Source organism: Strix uralensis, chromosome 3 (genome assembly GCF_047716275.1).
Source record: "Strix uralensis isolate ZFMK-TIS-50842 chromosome 3, bStrUra1, whole genome shotgun sequence".
Lineage (NCBI taxonomy): Eukaryota > Metazoa > Chordata > Aves > Strigiformes > Strigidae > Strix > Strix uralensis.
The window spans coordinates 86,112,188-86,134,795 of record NC_133974.1 but is presented as its reverse complement, the minus strand read 5'-3'; the positions used below and the strand labels follow the sequence as shown (position 1 = coordinate 86,134,795).

At 34.9% G+C, this 22,608-nt stretch overlaps 1 protein-coding gene across 15 annotated transcripts in view; it reads right to left on the bottom strand.

Moving 5' to 3' along the window:
• Positions 1–22,608, bottom strand: part of RYR2 (ryanodine receptor 2) — a 441,080-nt gene that overhangs the window by 68,692 nt on the left and 349,780 nt on the right. For 10 of the 15 annotated variants that reach the window (XM_074863209.1, XM_074863211.1, XM_074863214.1 and 7 more), the window contains 11 exons: positions 21,795–21,925; positions 19,696–20,016; positions 18,060–18,300; positions 17,548–17,635; positions 15,930–16,022; positions 15,433–15,603; positions 13,578–13,637; positions 9,217–9,351; positions 6,565–6,599; positions 4,899–5,012; positions 2,870–2,966 (listed from right to left, as the gene is read on the bottom strand). In XM_074863209.1, coding sequence (XP_074719310.1) covers positions 2,870–2,966; positions 4,899–5,012; positions 6,565–6,599; positions 9,217–9,351; positions 13,578–13,637; positions 15,433–15,603; positions 15,930–16,022; positions 17,548–17,635; positions 18,060–18,300; positions 19,696–20,016; positions 21,795–21,925 — 1,486 coding nt within the window. The remainder of the gene's footprint in view (positions 1–2,869; positions 2,967–4,898; positions 5,013–6,564; positions 6,600–9,216; positions 9,352–13,577; positions 13,638–15,432; positions 15,604–15,929; positions 16,023–17,547; positions 17,636–18,059; positions 18,301–19,695; positions 20,017–21,794; positions 21,926–22,608) is intronic. The other 5 variants (XM_074863216.1, XM_074863219.1, XM_074863217.1 and 2 more) reach the window with 1 other exon arrangement.

The window sequence follows — 22,608 nt, the reverse complement described above, 5'->3', positions numbered from 1 at the left end:
GCATTCTATACTTGGCAACTTTATCAACCAGAATACCTCTCTAATGTTATCAAAATTGGTGAAGCAAAAGGGTAGAAGTTGTCTTAATGTTTAATACAAGTATTGGTTTTCATAGATTTAATTCAAATTAAATGGAGGATCAAATTCACCAACGACTGAGTTAAGTAGAACTCATTATTAAGCAGAGCATGAACACTAAAACCAAATGATTTTCTAACATTTCTGGGAAAAATATATTCTTAATTTTCAATGTTTTGAGACATCTGCCCTATAGTTATTTAAGTGTACAATAAAAAGCTTTAACTGAACGTAACACAAGAGGATAAAACAAATAAGATGGGAAAGTTTTAGTTGCTATTTGTAAACATTGAAGATTTAAAAGATTTAATTTTTATATAATCTAATTATTAAAAATCCATTAAACATATTTTCTTAGAAATTATGCCCCGTAATACCTACCAACAAAACTAATCATTAATTTTATCACATAAGCTTAAGTGTTCATATAACCTAGTTAATTAAAGCAGAAGCATTTTAACTATTAATAAAGACAGTGTTGAATATCCTATGATTTTAATATCAAACATTAAAAATCTAGTTCCCTTAGAGACTTGATCTGTTGGATCAGAATTAAAAAACAGCAGAAGTAAGCTCCTTAACTAGAGAACTTGTGTATACTTTTTTCTTTTAATATGCAGAGGCAGAAGAAGTGCCATTTCTGTATAACAGACTTAAGGACAGAAATTTCAGGGAACAAAACTGCAAGTTTAGTCCAGTTCTCTGCTTTAGGGGATGCAAACGCTCATCTCCCACATTCCAGAAGCCCTTACCCACAGGTCTATAAATTGCCTGGATCTGTCAAAGTCAGGAAGGAGGTAGTTTTTACTGTATTTCTCCCTTTAAATTATTTTCACTTAGCAGAAAAGAGAGTTCAAGATTCTCAGTATTGAGAAAGAACGTACTATGGCATACAACACTGTAGTCTACTGACTATAGAGAGTTAAAGGACAGGAAGTCTTGGCTATATAGCTTCTGAGCCCTGGATTGTTCCAATTTTCTACCTAATATGTGAACAATTCAGAAACTTGTGACATTCCTTGAAGCATACATTAGAGAACCAAGGCTCCCCTTTTCTCCCCTTCCAGACAAGTTCTGCCACCACAGCCTGGGCTGTGATTCCATCTTGACAGTCCAACAAATTTTTAATTCCTTGATACACCAGGGTACAGTTTCTCTAAGAGGGACAGAGAACCTTCACCAGCATGACAATCACAACTTTCATGAAGTCCACACAAAAGTCTGGGTCACCTCCAAAGAGCTGAACAGTAGAACCTCACTCACCCTCTATGAGAGTGCTCTAAAGCAGCAAGAATGTGATAGAAGTTTATTTAAAAGACACATAGAGTTTTGTTTGCTCTTTTGAATGAAAGGTGTAATATATCTCTCTTTAAGGGAGTGCTAGAGACACACTTATCTGTATGCTTGAGGAATTACAAGGGAATGCCTGTAATCCTTTACTAAAAGATGATATAGCAGCCAATCCAGCCTGTGTCTGTTTTCTCCAAGACAGTTTTTCACATAAGCTACCAGCCTGCAAGGAGTTGTTCTTAGCAAAGATATGGTTCCATAGAGAAGATAAGGAGACAGCCCTTTATGTCAGAGTGTAACTAAATGACCATGCTGGGTTATTTCTCACACATACATACCTGCACATACATACCCACATACAAAGAGCTATATTGTTCCACATTTCATACCTAAACACACATGCTCTTAACTGCTAAAACATAATTATTTTTGGTAATGAACCTACATTATTTAAAACATTTGCAGTGTGTTGGGACAAATGAAGATATCAGTTTAAAAGGTTGTATTGCAAAGTAAGTTTTTGCAGAAGTTTCTTGCTTTTTTACAATGTTTGATCAGACAATAACGATGCCACAAGAAATTAATTTTGCATGTATGCAGGCAAAAATGAATTTCCACAGTCTGCTTGTGTTGAGCTCATTGGAGGTAATCTTCCTTTCACTATTATGAACCTTATTCTCAGAACAGTTCACAACTTGGGTAGCTGATTTTAAGCATAAGCTTTAAACAGTAAAAACAAATTACTGGTTTTTTCTAATAGCAATTTTCCAGTTAGCTTCCTCTCTCTATTGAGGAGGGCAGGCTTTCCTCATTATAAAAAGATCAATCTCAGACTGTTTTCTGTTGGACCTCCCAGGGACTGAATCATTTCCTAGTACTAGTTCTTGTTGAACCCTCAAAAGAACCACCTTTCTGAGAGGCAATTGTAAAGGAGAAATCCTCAAGGCTTTACTGAAAATCACCCCAGGAATTTACCAGGCTAAAGCATGGCTCTAACACTTTATTGCTTGGAAAAATCCTCACCTCCCTGACAAGAGGATTCTTCTGAAAAGAAGCAGCAGACTCTGTCTGCTTCTGAGGGACTCATAAGATTAGAATTCCTTTAGTTTCATATTTTAACCTTTTGACTTAAATGGCTTTAATGTGGGTTATGAAGTCTACAAATATATAAAGGTTAACTGCAAAGAAAGGGAATAGGCTGTTCTCCTCCACCGGACAGAAAGTAAGAGATAGGGGAATGACAGCAACTGCACATAATTTAGACAAAAGTTTAAAAAGCTTTATAAAAGGTTACTGAAGTCCTGAAGCAGACTGCCTGAGGGGATTCTGGAATCTCCACCACTTGTAATTTTTAACACCTGTCAGAGCAACTTGGTTATAGCTCACCCCTTTGGGTAGGGATATCTTTGATGATATCTTAGGTACCTCACAGACTTATTATTATACAAGATTAATTGTTAATTTGTAATACATTCCCACAACCCTTTGTACCCAGACATACTGCTAAGTCTTCTATCAGTTTGTCTTCAAAATAATGTTCTTCTGTTTCAATCCAAGATTTATCATAGCCTTGAAGAAAGAGATTGACGGCTCGGTGCCTAAAAAGGGACATTTGAAAAAAAAAAAAAAAAAAACCTGTAAACTTTTAAAAAGAAGATTTGGTCAATATGAATTTCATTTAGCTGTCCAGTCACTAGGGAAAACAAAATTTCTATGGTAAAACCTGCCAAAAGCACTTATTTTAAAAAATAAGTTTACATTAATGTGCTCTATTCAAAACTGTGTCCCATTAACTTGTAAAACTGGTATTAACATTTAATAATAATGATTTTAGGAACAGATAACAAATAGAACTTTAAAGAAATTTAAACACAAGTAAGAAATAAAATCAATTACTTTGCCATATTAGTGGGTTTTATTTTTAATATAAAATATTATCATATTATTTTATTAAAATATTAATATAATAGCAATAGGCAACTTTGGATTGTGCTCAAATAATTGCATTTTTTTAATGTTCAGGATTAGACTTGCATATCTAAAATAAATAATTTTTTTTCCAAATTCCATGAAATTAAATGGATGATGAGGCTAGGGGAAATAGGGTAAAGCTAATGATGATGTCTACTGGTGTCCTGGTTTAGCCAGGATAGGGTTAAGTTTCCCCAGCAGTGGGGGGGGGCTCTAGCCGGGTTATTCAGATACCATGCGGACGTCACATCCTGGCGCCAAAGCGGGACAAGGGGTTACCGCGTGTACTGTGGGATTTGCTCTATTCTCACTGCTGTATTGGTAGATATTTTGCTCAGTTCGTTGTTATTACTGTTATTGTTGCTGTTTGTTGTGTTGCTGTTGCACTGTTGTATTAAACCTCTCCTTATCTCAGCCCCAGGGCTTTGTATTTCACTCCCTTTGTGGGGGAGGGGCAGCGGCCGCGTGGTCTCAGACCCCGGCAGGGGCTAAACCACCACAACTGGTTTAGGGGTTTTTCCTGAAGACTCAATGTAAAACGGGCTGTGTGACAACCAACTCTCCGGGAAGAGTTTTATCAATCATCTTAACTTTTTTAAACAATTGACAGTCTCATATACTGAAAAAGAAGCTGTATAATTAAAATATACAGGAATGCAAGTTACGTGCAGGTGACCTACTTGTTAAAGTAAGAACAGCTACAGATGGAAATATCTTTGTTCTATTTTCAACTGTCACAGCAGTCTCATTTCAAGCTAGTGTGATTTGCATGCCCTTGTGCTTCCTGGAACAGGCCTGAAGATTCATCCTACTAACTATGGTAATAGTAATAACATGCAGACTTTTGGGAAAAACTGAGAACATTATCGTGTTGAAAAGATAGGTGTTCAGGAAATTATTTTTAGCAATTGCATGAAAAAACAGATGTATTTACTTTTTCTGAATGTTCATTCCTTTCAGAATCTCAAGATTCTGAAACTTGCTTGACTACAGATCCCATTCACTATTGAAGAAGAAGAGGAAAAGGAGCCACAGGAAAAGGTGTTTGGAGTATGTATATCTATTTCTTGTCTAATAGAATGCTCTTCCCATAAGTGCACAATAAATAGACAAGTTTTCAGCTACATAGTATCAGTTATTTCCTGCATATAGAACATTTAGCATCTAATAATGAAGGTAGGTTTCCAGAGCTATACTGTGGCTTAGGAGGAAATTTACCTTTCAAGATGATATTACAGTGACACCAATATGACTGTTTCTGCATTTATCTCCTTTGAAAGGTGTCTACTTTTCAGGAAAGAAAACATACCAGGAGGAACAGGTGGAATAACAGCAGGAGGAGAGAACCAGAAATTTAGAATTATACTTTTTGTTATTCTTTTCAGAAAATATATTAGAAGAAAGTAATTAGATTTATTAAAAGAAAGCAATATACAAAGTACATTACCACGCAGTTTATCAATTACTGGTTTACATGTTTTTCTTCCTTTTGATGGTGCCAAATAGCACGGTATGAACATAAATACATTTGTGAAAGATAGAACAAATATAGCTCTTACCTTGGCAGATTATACAATGGTGCCATTCTAAAGCAAGCAACTACTGCTCTTTTCCTCTGTTTAGACAGCAATTTATGCCACACTGCTTTTTTGGACCGCTGAGGATGCTCAACCTGGCACATAAGATACACATGGAAAAATAAATAATGTGGCAACGTCCCACTGTCTGGGCATAGTAATAATAATAAAAATGTCAGATAACAGAAAAATCAAGTAGAAAGATAGCAGAAGAATAATAGATGGGAAAAAGTGTTCTAGACAGGGTTTAAGTGATCAGCTAAATTGTAGAATCAAAATTTAGAAAATAAATTTAAAAGAAAAAATCTCCCTTTCCTTGTATGATTTAGATATTCTCTTTTACTCCATCCTACTTCATATATCTTTTAGATAGAATATTATCATCATTGTGGTCATCTTTCAGGAAACTAATTTTTAATACAAAGGATCTTTACTCTTCCTATCTTTTATATGTAACTCTTTACATATGTACAGGTAAATTGTACACCTTCACATCGCCTCAGACAATACTTTTAAAGGAATTGTCTTAAATATAATTAATTTTTTATTTGTAATATTTACTATGAGCATATGTAATATTTACCATGACTATATTTACTACAACGAAAGGGAATTAACTTTAAAAATAAGAGACAGGCACAAAGACTTAGGACTAAATCCCTTCCATGAATCTGCATAGCTAGCATGAACATGAGATATTCCAAAACACTTCAGCTACATTTCATAATACCACAGCTCTGTCTTCAGATATATTCTGTTTCTGCATCCTGGCTCTATAGTAGCATGAGGTGAAACTGGGCGTGCTCCACCCTCATCCTTTGCTCCTTCAGTTTCTTTTGTTCCACCTTCCACCCTTGTTTCCATCAGAAGAAAATGACTACTGAGGTCCAGAAGAGCAACTGCATGTAACAGTATATAGCCTGACTGGATAATGGGAAACTATGATTGCAGATCACTCCTTTCCCATAGCCTATTCACAGTTTTTGTGATTTACTTCACAACTGCTCCATAAAGATTATATCATTTGATTTAACCTACACAACTCTTGTAGAGTTAAGGGAGGGGATGTCTTTTTTGTGGGGTTATTTGTTCATGGAGGTTTTGTTTGTTTCTTTTATGGACAACTGCGCTAGTGGAATAATAGCTCCTCTGTCTCCCAACATCATCAAAGGAGTCAATGGAAGTTAGCATCTCTACCCTGAAAGACTTGACGATTCTCCCTTGTAATAAAATAAAGTATCTTATTTAAAATAAGTAGTGCTGATGATGTTTATGTAGACTCAATATCCAATACAAACACAGTGATTCAAGGGGACTTTTCTAGTTTAGTGAAATATGAAAAATTATTTATAGTTACATGATAAACATTTAATTAAACAGACTAGAATACTGCCAAGCATTCAGTGACATGGATAATTACACTTTTAAGATTAATCGGTGACATTCTAACACAAGTTCCTTCCAAAAGATAAAATACAAATGAAAAATATTTGTTAAGAGAAAAGATAGAAAAGCATTCACTGCAAACATATTTACAGTCACAAAACAAAGTCAGTGCTGATAATTTAGAAGTCAGACAAAACCAAATGTGAAAGTTAGGTAATTAGTAATATCTTCACAAACAACTATAAAACCCTCTATACTTTCCCAAAAGAAATAGCCTCGGCCTACGCAAGCAGATCTCTGAAAATAATAAAAACAAAGAAGTTAGCTGTGCGTGGAAAGAAAATACAAAGAATGAACTGACCTTTGCCAGTGCAATAAGGAAAGCATTCAGAGTATGTATATATGGAGAACAGAGTATTTGCATATAGAGAGCAAAGGATTACTCAAGACTATCATAAAAACAGACCTAGTGCTCACATATTCATTATTTTTAAAGACACTGAATCACCCGTTTCAGTAACAAAAGCACCTGAGCACTTGTCTACAGAACATAAATAAAGCTGTGGGGCCAAAGCTTTAAACATATAGCTGCAAAGTACACAGAATAAAAGCAGCCAGCATTTAAACAATGACTTGTAGTGAAGTAAGTCTGATCAGATCTGCAATGTTGATCTGGTATTACAACGGGAATTCATCCTGTTCTGTACTACTGCTGGATTATATATGCTGTGAGATTGATCCCATGACAGAACATGGAAAACACAAGAATCATACCTTGGGTTTCACTCCCTTGATCAATTTCTCCAAACCACACAAGCTTAATCAATTTATATACTTGATGATACAGCTGAAATGCCAGAAATGAAGAGATTGCATATGCTGTTTGAACTCAAATACAAGAGTCTAATGCTGAATTATGCAACTCTGTACATGCTAATCAATCTCTTTTCAGCTAACTTTGATAAAACCAGGGTAAAGGAGAAGACCTTTTGCCCGCCATGCTTCTAGCTTTCCTCTACTTTTTCTTCCTCATAGCCACCCTACATATACCCTTTCAGATCAACACCTGTTCTCCTGTCCCTCTCTCTCTAGTAGGCTAACCAAATTTAGTGACTTCTCTTCATCCTCTTCTATCAAACTGTGTAAGGCTGCTGAACTTGAAGCAAGTCCACACTAAGGCTGGCAAACTATATGAAGAAGAGTTGTGTAATGCAACAGCTGGGACACAGGTACTCACATCAACACACTTTGTGCATTCCAAGGTCTCTGAAAGTCACTTTTAGCAATCAAGTGCTGCACAGTGTATATACAAGGACTTTCACATATCTTTCAGATTCCTACTTGACTGAACCAGTGATATCGTCACAATATGGACATTTCCTGACAAGGGGACTGAAAACCTATGCCAAGCTTCTGAGTGAAACCAACTAATCTAATGAGAGGGCAAGAGAGCTTTGAATTATCAAATGTTCTTTGAAAACAAAACAAAAAAAAAAAAACAAAAAAAAAAACCCTGAGCAAATTTTGCCTATGGTGTAACCAGCAGTGTTCATTTCTGCCACTAGTATTACCCTTAAAGTTAACATGCTGTTTCTTCAGTACATTTTAAAAAAGAAAGCCTAGAAAACACAGAGCAAATTTAAAGTGCAAAATAGCTAACAATTCAGTGAGTAAAATGGGAAAACTAATTTTATCAAGTAGTCTTTGACTTGTAAAATGTACCAACATTGGAGATTTTTTTAATTTCAAAATTTAAATAACTAAAAACTTAAAGATAAGTAATAGACTCTTGTCCCAAGGGGAGGAAAAAACCAAAATCAAAACCAACCAACAAACACCTAACATCCAACATCTATTCTTGGTTAACCTATTTCTGGGGACAAGTTTAATCAGAGAGAAAAAAGACTAAATTCTATCAGTGCTAGTGGGATTAAAGACACAAAATAAGTTACAGAATTTTTTAAATGAAAGTTACTGTAGTCCAGGTCACATGGGAAGCCCATACATTTAGGCAAAAAATGTTAGATAAAACAATAGAGCTTCATGCCAGATTCTGAAACAAGTTAAAGATTCTTCCAGAACTGTCTCAGAAAAATCATTCCTCCACCCTGCTTCTACTATTTCTTGAATGCCAGAAGTAATACTTGAGCTGGTCAGGTTAACCTTGGTTTGTATTCATCACTGCACCAGCCTGAATGAGGCTGAGTTCATGTATGCAAGCAGTTTGCTGGACCACCAAAGGGCAGTCTTGATAAAACTTCCAGATTATCAAGAATTTTATGAATTTCAATGCCGTTTAATTTTCTAAATGCATATATTCTTGCCCACATTCACAAAAACTTTCATAAATATTTTGTCAAGTGGACATTCTTCTTACAATTCTTTTAACTAGTTCATAGTAAATAGCTTTCTAAAACCATCACTACAGAAGTTGTGTATGAAATCATCTGACTGTCCTGCTCCATACAGCTACAATATGCAGCTTCTAACTTATGTAGGCAGCTTTAAACTTCTTGCTACTTCAATATTCAAGAATCTCATCTAAGGAAGAATACCTTGAAAAAAAGCCATCTTTTCAATAATTAAGTTGTATTTTACTCACATTTCATGGTCCATGGACGATTTAGTGATTACTTCCTGCTAGCTGAAATGCACTAGAAGGAAGCTAAAACATAGGTATCACTTTCTTAGCCCTTTTCCAAATAAATGATTGCTGGTGCTGCTGCAAACACACTGTGTGATCAATATGACCACAATATTAGATTACAAAACACAAGGCAAAGCACATAAACAGAGGCCATCAAAAGAAAAAAAAGAGGATAAAACATTAAATACAGCTGGTGAACATATAAATGAAAGGCTGAATGTTTTTCTCTGGATTAAGAACCAATGGAACTGTGAAAACGTGTCTAACCTGTTCCAGGTGAAACAGTACATTAGCTATATCAAGGACCCTTTCGACAGTCTTTTCTGGATCTGAGGAATCTTCAGTCCTGTTTGGTAAATCTTTGTAAAGTGCCATCTGCCACCTAATGGCGGGATCCTCAAGCTGCAGGAAAAAAAGATTTGACATGTCAAGGCAAAATGTTCCAAACGTAGGGTCAACAGTTTAATTAGTACAGAAACTGCTTCAAAGGACAACAGAAGCACTTCATATGGCTAACCCACACCTTTACATGGCTAACCCATACAGTGTCCACTACACTGACTGGGAGAACAAAAATAAAGACTGATTTGTGCACTGTTTCTTGAGAGCTTCCAAAGGATTAAAAGTCTAATAATATACAAAGAGCAAATGATCATGGGCCAACAAATAGCACCAGCACCAGCAATGATTATATTATTTGAGGAAAAGTAATGAATATGAGGTAGACAGACATAACTTTGTACACTGACTTTCCATTATTAAACCAAACAACAATAAAATTGTTGCTCTGCTAGCTGGGATTACTTACTTTTCAGTCATGGAAATTAGTAATATTAGTCTTATTTATTAACTAATTTTTTTTCATTTTAGTTTTTTTCAATTGTTAGACAATCCTAATTTTACTGATAACTAGCTAAAAAATGATGTTAACTTATGAAAAATTAATTCAAGATGCATTTGCTTATTAGCCTACAAATGACAAAGAACTGTATGAAGCAAAATGTTTTTTCTTATTTTTCTATTTACATTTCATTTTTTTCAATTTCAGTGATCTGTGATTCTCTGTTTTACCATCAGCAATCTCTTTTTTCGTTCATTTTGTCTACCCAGTGCTTGTTAATCAACACTGATGCAACATACTTTGCAACCATTTTTTGTGCCAATGACACTGAAGACAAATGCAAGGCGTAACCCATTTTACTGAGAGCTGTGGCCAGTGATCATTCCTGATTGTTCAATTTAGGTTTAAGTCACACTGGCCTGGATTCCTAGTGCATTTAGGAGCCTAAACACTACAGATTCGAACAGGGCTTAAACTCAACACTTACTTTTCTAAAGCATCTTTGTGGATCAGGATTTCAATTTGTGCCTAGTATCAGTCAATAATGCTAATTCACCTCTACAAAACATCTTACTATACACAGTTTACTGAAGTTCCAGGAATGATTATAAACTTACACAGTCACTCAATAATAGCTTATTACAACCTAGAAAGCCACAACTGGCAGGCATTTCTTCCACCCTTCGGCTTTTCCATTTCTTAACAACTGCCACATCCACAGTCTTTGCGTGAGCATTTGACTGGATCATCACAAATGGATAGTCCACAAAAGACTTTTTAATCACAGGTGGAGATGTCTTTTGATCTGAGGACTCCTCACATTCTATCAAGGTACAGCTTTTTTGTACAGGTAGTTTTCTAAGGGTATGAGCAGTTGACATTTCAAGGTGTGAATTAGCATGGCTGGAAGAAGATTTTGGTGACTTGAGCTTCATCCATGTCAAAATGAATGCAAGTTTCGTCATCAATTTCTTGAAATAAAAGGCTCGGTACTGAGTAACAGCATGCAGGCATGCAAGGAAAGGAAAGACAGAAACAGGGTGAAGACAGATGTAGACAAAGGTAGACAAATGCATGAAATAGACGCCACAACATTAAGAGCTAAAGATTCAGAAGGATGATTCTCAAACAGTGCAGTTTTCCAAAAAGAAATCAAGATAAATTACATTTTAGCTCTAACATAAATGTCAGACCATGGTGTCTGTGAGAAGCAAAAGTGGTTAACAGAAAACACCACTGGAAGAAAGAATATTGCTATGGTTGGAAGAAAAGCAACATTTCCAAAAAGTGGTATTTTTCCTGTTTTGAAAGCCACCTTACACAAACACCATTATAACTAAGTTATATATTAATTCATAGTATTAAATAATAATTTAAATTTATATTTGGCCTACCTTCCTTTTATGCCTGATTCAATCAGACAATGAAAGGGCAGCTATGCATATAGCACATTGGCATAATTTTTCTGAACAAGAAATATCATACTTCACTGTATCTGATGTGTACTTGACTCAGTCACAGTAGTGACTGAATACTAATGGATTCAGAAAATTATGGAATAAATTATATTGTAGTTTGTAAATAACTACTGAATTTAACTTTATTCATTATACTTTTAAACAAGTCATATACTTTGGTTTAATGTGAACTCTAGAATATGTCAGTGCTAAATGATTCATGAAATATATATTTCAAGCTGCTGAGAACAAACTGCTTAGCAATAGATAACAAATCATAATAAAGATAATAAATACAAAAATAAATTGAAGTTTTGAAGTCCTAGAAATGCCATATTTTGTCTGCAGTTGACTATTTTTCACATACAGGTCAAAACCAGAGCTTTTCAAAGCTGGTAAAGCAGTGTATAGGTAGCTATAAAATAAAGCTAGCTACAATACTTATTTAGCTCTATTAGCTATGTATTATGTGGTTCCCTTTCAGAATGTCATCTTCCATTGGGAATTCATTTTACAATTAGGAAAATCCAAAGTCACTGCTGAAAAGTTTACAATCGGAAAAATCTGTCACTGTGTACTTTGGATTAGCTAAAATTACTTTCTTCTTAATTATCAAAGCACCATGAAATTCCATCAGTATAGGAAATTTAAAATACTTTTATTCTCATGTGTTATAAACAGAGGAGGTGATATGTTGCTGAACAATAGCAAACTTTTAATTGAAGCAAAAGAAGTTTCTGAAGAGAAAGCACAGATGAAGATATTAAGAAGTATCATTACTCCAAGGCAACAAAGCAGTAACAGACAGAAATTTCTTAATAGCAGTATGCAGAATGTAACCCCAAAGGAACAAAATAGAAACTGAAGTATTTAAAACAGTAAGAGAAGTGCTAAGAAGCAGCATGAAATGCCAGTCGAGACTTAAAACTGCACGGCTCACAAAATGACAATACACATACTGAAAATTTCAGAACAGAAATACCTATCTTCATTAAGAAAATGTTACTGAAGTTCACACGCAAACTCACAACACATTTAAGGTTTGTATGTTGATGGTATGAACATGGCTTAAGTAGTTTTGCTCAGGAAGTTCTTCATAAAATCTCCTTCCTTCCGAGCACTTTGCCTGTGTTGTTTCTTCTGCTTCTCAGCATATATTTGCTACATAAGGGTAAGTATTTCAAGGTTTTTTTAGGATTTAACCAAATCTTTTGTTTTCAGTGGTAAACTTTTCTATATGCAATCCCCATAATTCAAAGCTATTGGACTTTTAGTTGTAGTATATTATGAAAAACACTGTTAGCTTTGCAAAATTACGTATCTTCTTGTGAGTTCCCAGAAACCCCAACCTTCACATAATGTTGCCTGACATTGCAGAGATATACAGAAAACATAAGATGGGAGAAAATTAATCTTCAGATATTATTCAGGAAGAACATCCCATTACCAAGTCATTTAAAAAAAAATAAATTATTGCCATGCACTGAGTTGCAGTGGAATCTAGAATTCTGGATGATTCTTAAATATCCTTTCAGAAAAAAAAAAAAAGGCAGATTACCAACTCACATGTAAGCATTCTTGTAAGCATTTAGTGAGCACAAGAAATACTAGTTAGTTTTTTCCTTGAGGTGAATAAAACCTGGAGCAGGGGGAGGAGGTAAAAGACAAACCTAAATAAAGCACCATCCATAGGTCTTATTCCATCTTCCTTCAATGGAGAAGAAACGTACATCATTTTATTACACTTCCGTATTATGGCTGCTTCTTTGCCATTATTTGAAGCATTAATAAACCAGCTCAACTACACTGGGCCAGCTCAGGACTTTTTCCCTATGGCTATTCATCTGGCACCAACTGGAATTCAATAACAAAAATCTACACTTTTTCTAAAATACTTTCTTTTCCCTGGGCTGAAAAACAGGAAGAAAACTAAGCAAAGTGGAGATTTTTCACTTCACGGAGTATGCCAAAGTAGCAGCTTCCTTTTCCTTTACACTTCACACTGATATAAAATAACTTTCAGAATTTTGCAGGTTCTATTCTGAATAATAGAAGGTAGAATTTAAACAGTGATAGACCTTGGTTTCATCTCCAATTTCACATTGGTGGTGTGCATAGGCAGGGATTCAAAGGGCCACATGTTATTATATATAATGCATATATAAACATATTAAAAACCTAACATTTAAGAATTGACATGAACAAGTTACTCATCAGAAGAGAAAAAGGGACTACAAGTTATCCTAACAAACCAAGGCAGGTTGTCATTATATGGCACCAACAAATGAATTCAAAGGAAGAAAAATGTTTAAAAACTGCATATAGATTACCTTGCCCTGGAGATGAAGATTACTGCGGATGATATCTCGTACTTCATCTTCAGTATCTTTCTGTCAATAAATTACAAGTCATATAAATTAGGAATAGAAGGTAATTAAGAAATGATATTGTTCATATAAATGTCAATCTTGGGCTTAGTTCAGGTGATGAATAAAACTGACAATGTGGAAGGTTGAGGAAAAACTCAGCGGCAATACATCTTTTTGTATCAGGCCAGAGCTAGCCATATCCAAGCTCACAGGAACAAGTTCTGGATGGCATCATTCATATCTGTCCACAGTAACACACTAAATGCAAGTCTGAATTAAAATTACTAGTACATACACATATAAAAACTAATGTTTAACCAAACAAAACCAGTATCATTAACGCAGCCTTCTCTGATTTGATTTCTGTTTCTTTTGGAAAACTTTTATCCTTTATAAATGTTCAGTTTAGCTGTCCAAAGGACATATAACCTGCTAGGGTGTATAAAGTATCATAGCTTGAGAAAGGAGTATATTCCAAATTACAGTCACATTATTGCACTGCACATTTACTCCTACAAGAATCACTTTTAAAACAGTTTATCCCTACAGAAATTCTTGCATTCGCATGAGAGTGTTTTGCTGATTAAGGATACCAATTAAACTCGGACACCAGCGTGAAAAGAGTAGGCGTATTTTACTGGGGATAACTAAATAATGCAAAAGAGTAACACAGAAAACATACAGTAAGAAAAGACAGAATAGTGCACTTAAATAAGAAAATACAAGGTAATGCATCAAATCATTACTACATAAGAGAGAGAAAATAGTGATTAAGAAAGACACATCACCACTTGCATACTTTACCATCATCCAGATCCGCAGGTGCTGGGGAGCCCCGGTTACAGCGAGGATCTGGAGAGCCTGTCCCGGCAAGTGGGAAATCCTACGCGGTGCGTCCACCCGTAGGTGAGGCTTCCAAAGTCGCTGTGAGCGGGTCCAGCCTTACATACCCAAAAATCAGCAAGCCAGAATAGCTGGCACCTTTGTTTTAAGCGTAAACATCTGGTTTCAATCTCACATTAGATTCCCCCAGAGCCTGGCCAGGGCTCAAGGGAGAAGCTAAGGGAGCTTCCCTGCTTATGTAATTGGATTATGAGCAAGGTCACACATCATGTCACAGGGCCAGACAACTGTTTCCATGACCCTGTTATCTTATCCATACACAAAAAAAGATAACGATACATTCAAGATAGCTACATCTTCCATACATATTTCACTAATGATTACATACTGAGTTAGCAGCTTCGGCTCAGGGCCCGTTGTTCAGGCTTCAATACTTCCAATGTAACAGAATAGGTGGTTTATTATAACTTAGTATTATACCTATTAGCACAATGGTTATCAGTTATAAAATATACAGGATTCATCTATAGGTCAGCTCTGGCTGGGGCCGGTTGTCCAAGCCTTAGCACTTCAGAGAGTAATCAAAAGGAATTAGTTATGAAATTAGGCACAGAAGTTAGGAAACATCCAGTTCTTATTTGCATTGCCTAATTCAAGATTCATAAAATATAACAAACACAATTTAGCATTAAAAATTAAGAGAGAGAAATAACTGCTTTAATTTAAGAATGTAATCTCTACTCATATACTGGTCATTTAGAAAATAAGTATGTCCAAACTGAAATGTTTCATGCCCTGAAAATGAGAACAATACGTAGATTAATATCTACCATAGTCACCCATTGTGCCTTTAGATAACAGAATTATAGTCTTGATTATTTGTCATGCTGTAAGAATGAGCATGGGGAAAATATTCAACGAATTTCATTAGTAAAATATTTCTTCCTTTTAGAAGTGCGAAAAGAGCACCTACCATACTGAATCGATTTTTTGCCAGTGCAATTAGCTCTTGGTCTCCAGGAGCACAAATGTTTAGGCCAATGGGAAGCAATCTCTTCAGTGCTGCCACAATGAGAGAGGTCTGCATAGAGTACCGGTCACCTTTCCGCTTCATCTTCTTCCTCTCCTGGTCAGAAACTGCTGCCTGCAGCATAAGGCAAAGATGAAAAAAAAATCCAATATTAAATAAAAGAATTGTACTAGCAACTTTGTACTTGTCTCTCATTTAAAAATTTCCTTACTACCTATACAGCTTCAAGCCTATCCAATGAAACTGCTCTTATATCATTGCCAATATTTTGCACCAATATCTTGAAAGTCCACTGTGTTTCTCAAACAAATATGTGTTGATTCTCAACCCAGTTTTTCAACAGATACTGTTACCAATAAAAAAAGATAAAAGTGCTTCTCTGGAGTCCTCCCGTCTCCTTCCCCTCTGCAAAGAATAAAATACAAAAATCTTTACACTACCTTGGACATCTTAGATTTGGTGTCACTGATAAGGAAAGACATGTTGTTGATTTCATTTTGTACCACAAAGTTCTGCTCTTCCCTTTTGAAATTCTGGAAATATATAGAAAATCTCAGTTAGGAGCACTTACGATATATGAGGAATCTATCTAATCAAATCTTAAATAAACATATAAATTAACTAGAAATTTGTAAAATCCTTAAGATAAAGACAAGTACAGAAAAAATTAATGGATGAACAATACTGGCCTTGAATTCCAGCTTTATTTACATGACATAACTCAGGGGGCTGTGTGTTTTGCATTTTATTCTATGTTAGAGAGAAAGAAATGTTTCCCAGGCTATGAAACAGCTATGATAAAAATCTCACTCCTCTAATTGAATATAAAAATATTGTCTGGGTTTTCCCTTATTAGTAAACCATCCATTCCATTTTTCCCCATAAAAGATTGAACTTATGAATACACAAGTAATTCGGTGATCCAGTATCTATCTACTGTGCAATCAGTTTCTGTGCACAGCGGTGTTTATAATAAATCTTACAGTCATATTCAGGCACAAGTACAGCAATAATAAAGCATCTTGTTTCCAAACTTGAGAGAATTGAAGTTATGGCAGAAAAGAAATTTAATATAGACAACAGTCCATACAGAGATCCAGTGCCTGAAAGCATTTAATCTCTTTTTGTTTTCTCCTTCTTTTTGTTCCAGTATCCACATGAATCGTCTTAATGCAGACCCCTTGGTTACTGCACATGAACCAGAGGAATCAGACTTGGGAACCAAGACTAAATTTTGTAGAAGTGGAATTAAGAAGAAATCCTTAACTGGTAAAATTTATGAAATATGAAATAGTATCATTCAGGGGAAAAAAAAAAAAGTATTTTATTTGGAGAATTACTTGTAAGATGTATCTGCTATTTCCTTGTTCTTAGAACACTTCCTGACTTTTCTTCATTCAATCCAGCTACAGACCTAGGCTTAATAATTGAATTATATGCCTTTAACTTTTATTAAAGAAATACAAATCTACACTGCAACACAAATTCAGCAACTGCAAATAAAGCTGCACATTTCCTTCAGGGAACCCTTGTTCCACTAGTCATGTTGAGAACCTTTCCACACGATTTTCATCCTAACTCTGCCAAGAGGCTCAAGCAGACAGACTGTAAAATTTAGGAAAATGGATTTTAATGAGACACCTACTACTAATTTAGTAGCCATACATCCTGGTTACAAAAAGGCTTTGGGGGTAAAAATAACTGACTGGAAAAAAAAAGGTAAGGGAACAGACCTTAATGAGATATATATATAGATATATATAGATAGATATATATATATATAAAAAACCAACCAGAAACCAAAAGCCCCACAACAAACAAACCAGAATTTATACACAAAGTAGCTACAATCAGTGTTACTATGCTACAAAATACCCATCAACTCCCCTAGCTACTCAGGCATTTCAAAAGTGTCAGAAAACTGAAAGTCATTAATACCTTGCCATCTGCAGTTCAACTTCTGTCATTAAATGTGTTTTCCCAAACACAACCACTAAATAACCAATCTGCCTACTAAGAAACCTAATTAAAACAAGTATTTACCAAGGAATTACTTACATGAGACTTTGACCAGTAAATGAAGACCTCAGCCACCATGCGGAACAATTCTTCTGCTTCAGGGTTGGGCTCTTTCAGCCATTTTGCCCTAAAATTTGGTAAAAGGGTGGAAATGTGGATGATCCTCACTGGCTTTATGCTTTGAAATCAGTTTTCATCAGTTTTCAACATTTTACAAGGATACAAGCCAACAAAATCAAGAATGCTTTTAATTCTTTATGGTAGCAGTGGCTTTTTGATGTCCTATTTCAAAACCCTTAAAATCCTTTTACATTAATCCTAGGTCTAAACCCAACAGATTTGAATTGCACTTTTTTTTGTTTGTTTGTTTTCTTCTGAAAAAGACCCCAGCACATCGTAAAAGTCATAAAACATCAACTTGAGCAACTTAAAGATTGTCAGGCTGAGTAAAAGCTACTTTAATTCAGTGCTAGGCATTTCAAGGGATAAGAGATGGTATCAATAAACAGAAAGATTTTACAAGATTCATTGACCTATTCCTCTCCACATACCTGTTATAGTCCACAAATCTAATCAACAAAGGGTAGAAGGCATAGAGGTCCCGTGCCAAAGTGGTGAACTCATCTAGGATGAGCAGTTCAGCCTCCGACATGTCACCTCTGCCTTCTGCTCTTAGATGTTCTTCATCCGATACAACCACTGCTGCTTTTTTCTTTAGCTTATCCATCAGTGGCAGGAAGTGTGTCTTTAAGAGCTGTGGCTTCGCTTTGCTTATGATGGGCTGGGAAAACACTATTTAAGGCAATGAATATTATAATATATACCTAGCCACGAAATATAAATAAAAACTTTTACCTTTCCCCTCTTCCTTGGATCTTATTTCTAGGCTACAGAGTAAAATCCTGCCCCCATTGAAATCAGCAGAAGTTTTGCCAAGAATTAAATGTGGTCAGGATTTCACACAGTCAATTCACTTTGTTACTGTGAGGGCAGAAATTACAACTTCACAGACTAAGCCTGCAAGATCAAAAAACTAGAAATGACTCTTCACTGGCATTCTGTCAACATACTGGTATATGCCTGCATAATTTTATTGAGTAATGTAGAAGTTGTTTAATGGTATATATGGGTAGATACCTATATAGCTACATAGTATGCACACAAGTTTTCTCAGTCATTGGCTCCTCTTTTCGAATGTTGCATTCTAGCTTGAGCGAAGTAGAACTGGAAAACATGCTCTAGTTATTTGCAAACCTACTGAAACACCCTGCCTGTATTCCTTATGCACATTAGGACGCTGCAAGACTTGTGTGTAGATTGAAATGAGACTGATTCAACCATCCATCAACCAGTCATATGAGACTTGTTAGCCCAAGCTTTTTGCAAATCTACTAATGAAAATGAATGTAAATTAACACTTCAACTGGGCCTATTAGTGCAAAACCATTTGTAACATATCCATTGGATTACAAAGAATTTTAGGCAGCTACCACTTATACTTAGGGTGCATTACATTACTAACCCTCAAAAGACTAGGAATCCAGACTGCTACCATGAATGAAATTACTACTACAGTAAGTACTGGAAAGTCATAAAAAAGCCTAATTGAAAAACTGAAGTCACAACACTGAAGTGACGTTTCCTTACAGATTGTAACATTGAGAAATAAACTGGTTTTAAGTAAATTTTAAGGTGTTATCACAATGAAGTTAATGTAAGGATTACTAAAATGACATGCATTTCCACATTTCATTGTAATAGACACATTAGATATACAGCTTCAAAACAGTATTTTAAGGAACCAGCACTCATGCAGAATAGCAAGGAACTGTGTAATGCCTGCAAGAAGGAACTTGCTATATAATGAATATGGGCTAAACAACTGTAGTCCTCTAATTCCATATACTACAAAATGCACATGTGCATACTTGGGGAAAAAGAAATAGTCTAATGTACTTATTAAGAGATTAAAACATACTGCTTACACTGCTCTTTATACTTAATATTTCTGGTTCATCAAGATCTGTATTGTTTAAAAACAAAAATATGAGTGTTCTACTCCAACTTTAGCAGGGTAAATACAGAATAGTTCAGAGTGTGTGTGTATATATACACACATATATATATTTTCTGGATATACACTTACATGCTTGGTTTTTTGTTTATTTATTTATTTTTACATCTTACCTGCTAATCTTTTCATCCAGGCTCCTTCATCAATACCAAGGTTGTTATAGATGATTTTCAATATGTTACCCAACAGAGTGTTCATGTGCTCTGACGTCAAGGCTGTGCAACACATTTCAGCCTTGTCAGGGTTGTTTTCTGGCCCATGCTCCCACCAGTGTGACATGTAACTACACAACATAGGCAGTATTACTTCCATGATATGTGGCATTTGTGTGTAACGAATACCAGACTCTGCCAGTTCCACAATTTCTTCCATTAGCTTCACCAAGGAAGGAATATTTGGGCAAACCTCTTCTACACTAGTAGGCAAATTGAGAACTAATGAAAAAAAAAATGAGAATAAAAAAATTAATAAACTAAGTCATAGAGGGAAACTAATTATTTTCAATTGCTATTCCATACAACTTCTGTTTTCTATTTACATTTATGCCCTTCTGATCCAAGCAAAAACAAAAAAAACCTAAACACAACAAAAAAAACCCAGGTACTTTCATAGCATTGAGCAATAAGCTGTTTATATATAAGCTTCAATAATAAAACTTTCTAGAATAAAAATAATTCCTGTATGAAAGCTTCAACAATGAAATTATTATGGAATGAATTCAGAGAAATCAGATGCAGTTTGCTATATTCAAAATAAAGCTTAAATTTCAGGATTTCTTTCAACATAAGGTTTACAGTTGAGGAAACAAAATGATGCAACTAAACAACTCTCCACAACACATCAGATGAGACCTGGAGTATTAATAGAAGAAAAAAGAAAAAACAACAAAAACATTGCCTGACATATTGAGTGGAGCAGATTATGAGAAACTGACTTCTGGAGGTGAATTTCTGATTGTAAGTGTCTGATTTTCAAGTTATTTGAATTACCATTTCCTTTCTCTGAAAAGGTACTGCAGTTGCCTTACTTTTGCAGTTTCATTCATCTACAAATAAATATCTGTTATCACAACTATTAGCTCTTGAATGTCTGTCATCCTGATGTACACATACAATGAGATATACAGATATCTATATATTGAAAATTTAGCCTGCAATTTGTGAATCCAAATGTTTGTACCAACATAGTCTAAGACTAGTCTTTTTCCAAAAACAATCTCTTCTCCTATTTAGACCCAAATACATTTTACACAGCCATCAGAGTGTCTCCTTAAAGCTTGATGCACTTTTGGAAAATAAATACAAATTTCTGTTAAAAATCAATTAAAATACAGATGATTGCCTTTCTAGATGTATTAAAATAGCTAGAATATATAGGCTAAGTAAGCATCGTTGTTGATATTTTCAAGATAAGACACTACAGCTCTTTGAAGAATAAATCTGGTATGCTCCCTTTTTTAAAAATAAAGATGAAGTTATAAAATGGAAGCTATTATAAATTGGCATCTTATACACTGTCATCTATACGTATCTGTGATATAATTCACATTCAGCATATATGCAGACTTTGTACAGTTCTACTGTAAGTTCTCTTTTATTTACCATAGGAACGAGTAGTGTGTATGACCTTATTCAACAACTACATTTTACCATAAGAAACATAAAGAATTTCAGAACGGAACAAAAAGGTATATGCAAAATAAACATACATAAAGTTACTGGAAAATATCTGTACTGTCTTGTATTTCAAAAAACAATTTATATACTAGTCTGCAGTGTATTTACTTTCTAAGGGTATATTATGTACTTACTACAAGCAAAGGTATTTTGCTTCAATTGCAAGTATGTATGTTTTAGGGACCCAATATTGCAAATGAAAACTGAGGAAATAAAGTTACTGATTAGAATACATAATTTTATCATCAAATACATAATATCTGAGATACTAAAAATGTGTGAAGTCCCTCCAATAAATTGATGCCAAAGTCATATTTTGATAAAGGTATCTTAAAATGAAAATATCAGTATCTTTAGAAATGTAAAATAATTGGTTTTATGAGATTTAGTCCATTGATTTAAGAAAGAAATACAACCAAGAGATTACAAGAAAATTCTTGCACTATAAAATGTATGCAAAAATACATGTTTTAAGACACGCAGCATTTATAGTGAAATTGTGTCTTCATAACCATTATGTGAGTTTCTGGAAATACCTGCTCTGTCTCTCGCATTCTTGGTATTGTAAATTGAGTAGATATTATGTTTGTTCAAGTGAGTTTCCAAAAAAGCCACTGGAAAGGCACCTGAGAAAGCAGCCAAGCATTCTCCTAGTGCTGATCGTTGCCTGTGAATTAACAAACATCATATAAGTATACACATCTTTGATGACTGTCTACACCTCAGGGTAGTTGTATACCAGTCTTATTTTTATTCTAAGATGAGCTCATCTCAAAGAGATAAGCCACTACATTGTTAGGATCATCAACACAAGAACAGGTAATAGAAATTGAAGTCCAGCAAGCCTCTGTTAATATATGAATGAAATGTTAAGACACAAAATGACAAAGTTGGCGTACTTAGCTGAGAACTAATCAAGAACATTCAGGGAAACCCCAAAGGCATCATAACAATGCCTTCTGTTCTATTAGTTTCCTCTCAGCTATACTGACTTTATAATCTCTACTGTTGAGAAAAAGCTACTGAATAGACCAAGAGACAACATACAACTGTCATTTTATTTGAGTGATATAATTTTCTTTTTCTGAGAAACAGTAATAATCAGACCTTGGTCTAGCATGAAAGTCAAGTTCTTCAGAGCGTGGAAAACTGCTTCTACTGATCAATAACTCCCAAAGTTTTCCCAAAAACATTGCTCTAAACTCTTCAAGCATATGACAACATTTATTTGATAATCAAAATTTCTTAAATGTGTCAAAATTGTGTCTCCCCTGTCACTTCACTTGGGTCCTTCAAGAGATATTTAAAACTATTGTTTCTGACTTCAAATTCAGTTGATCAAAGAAGACT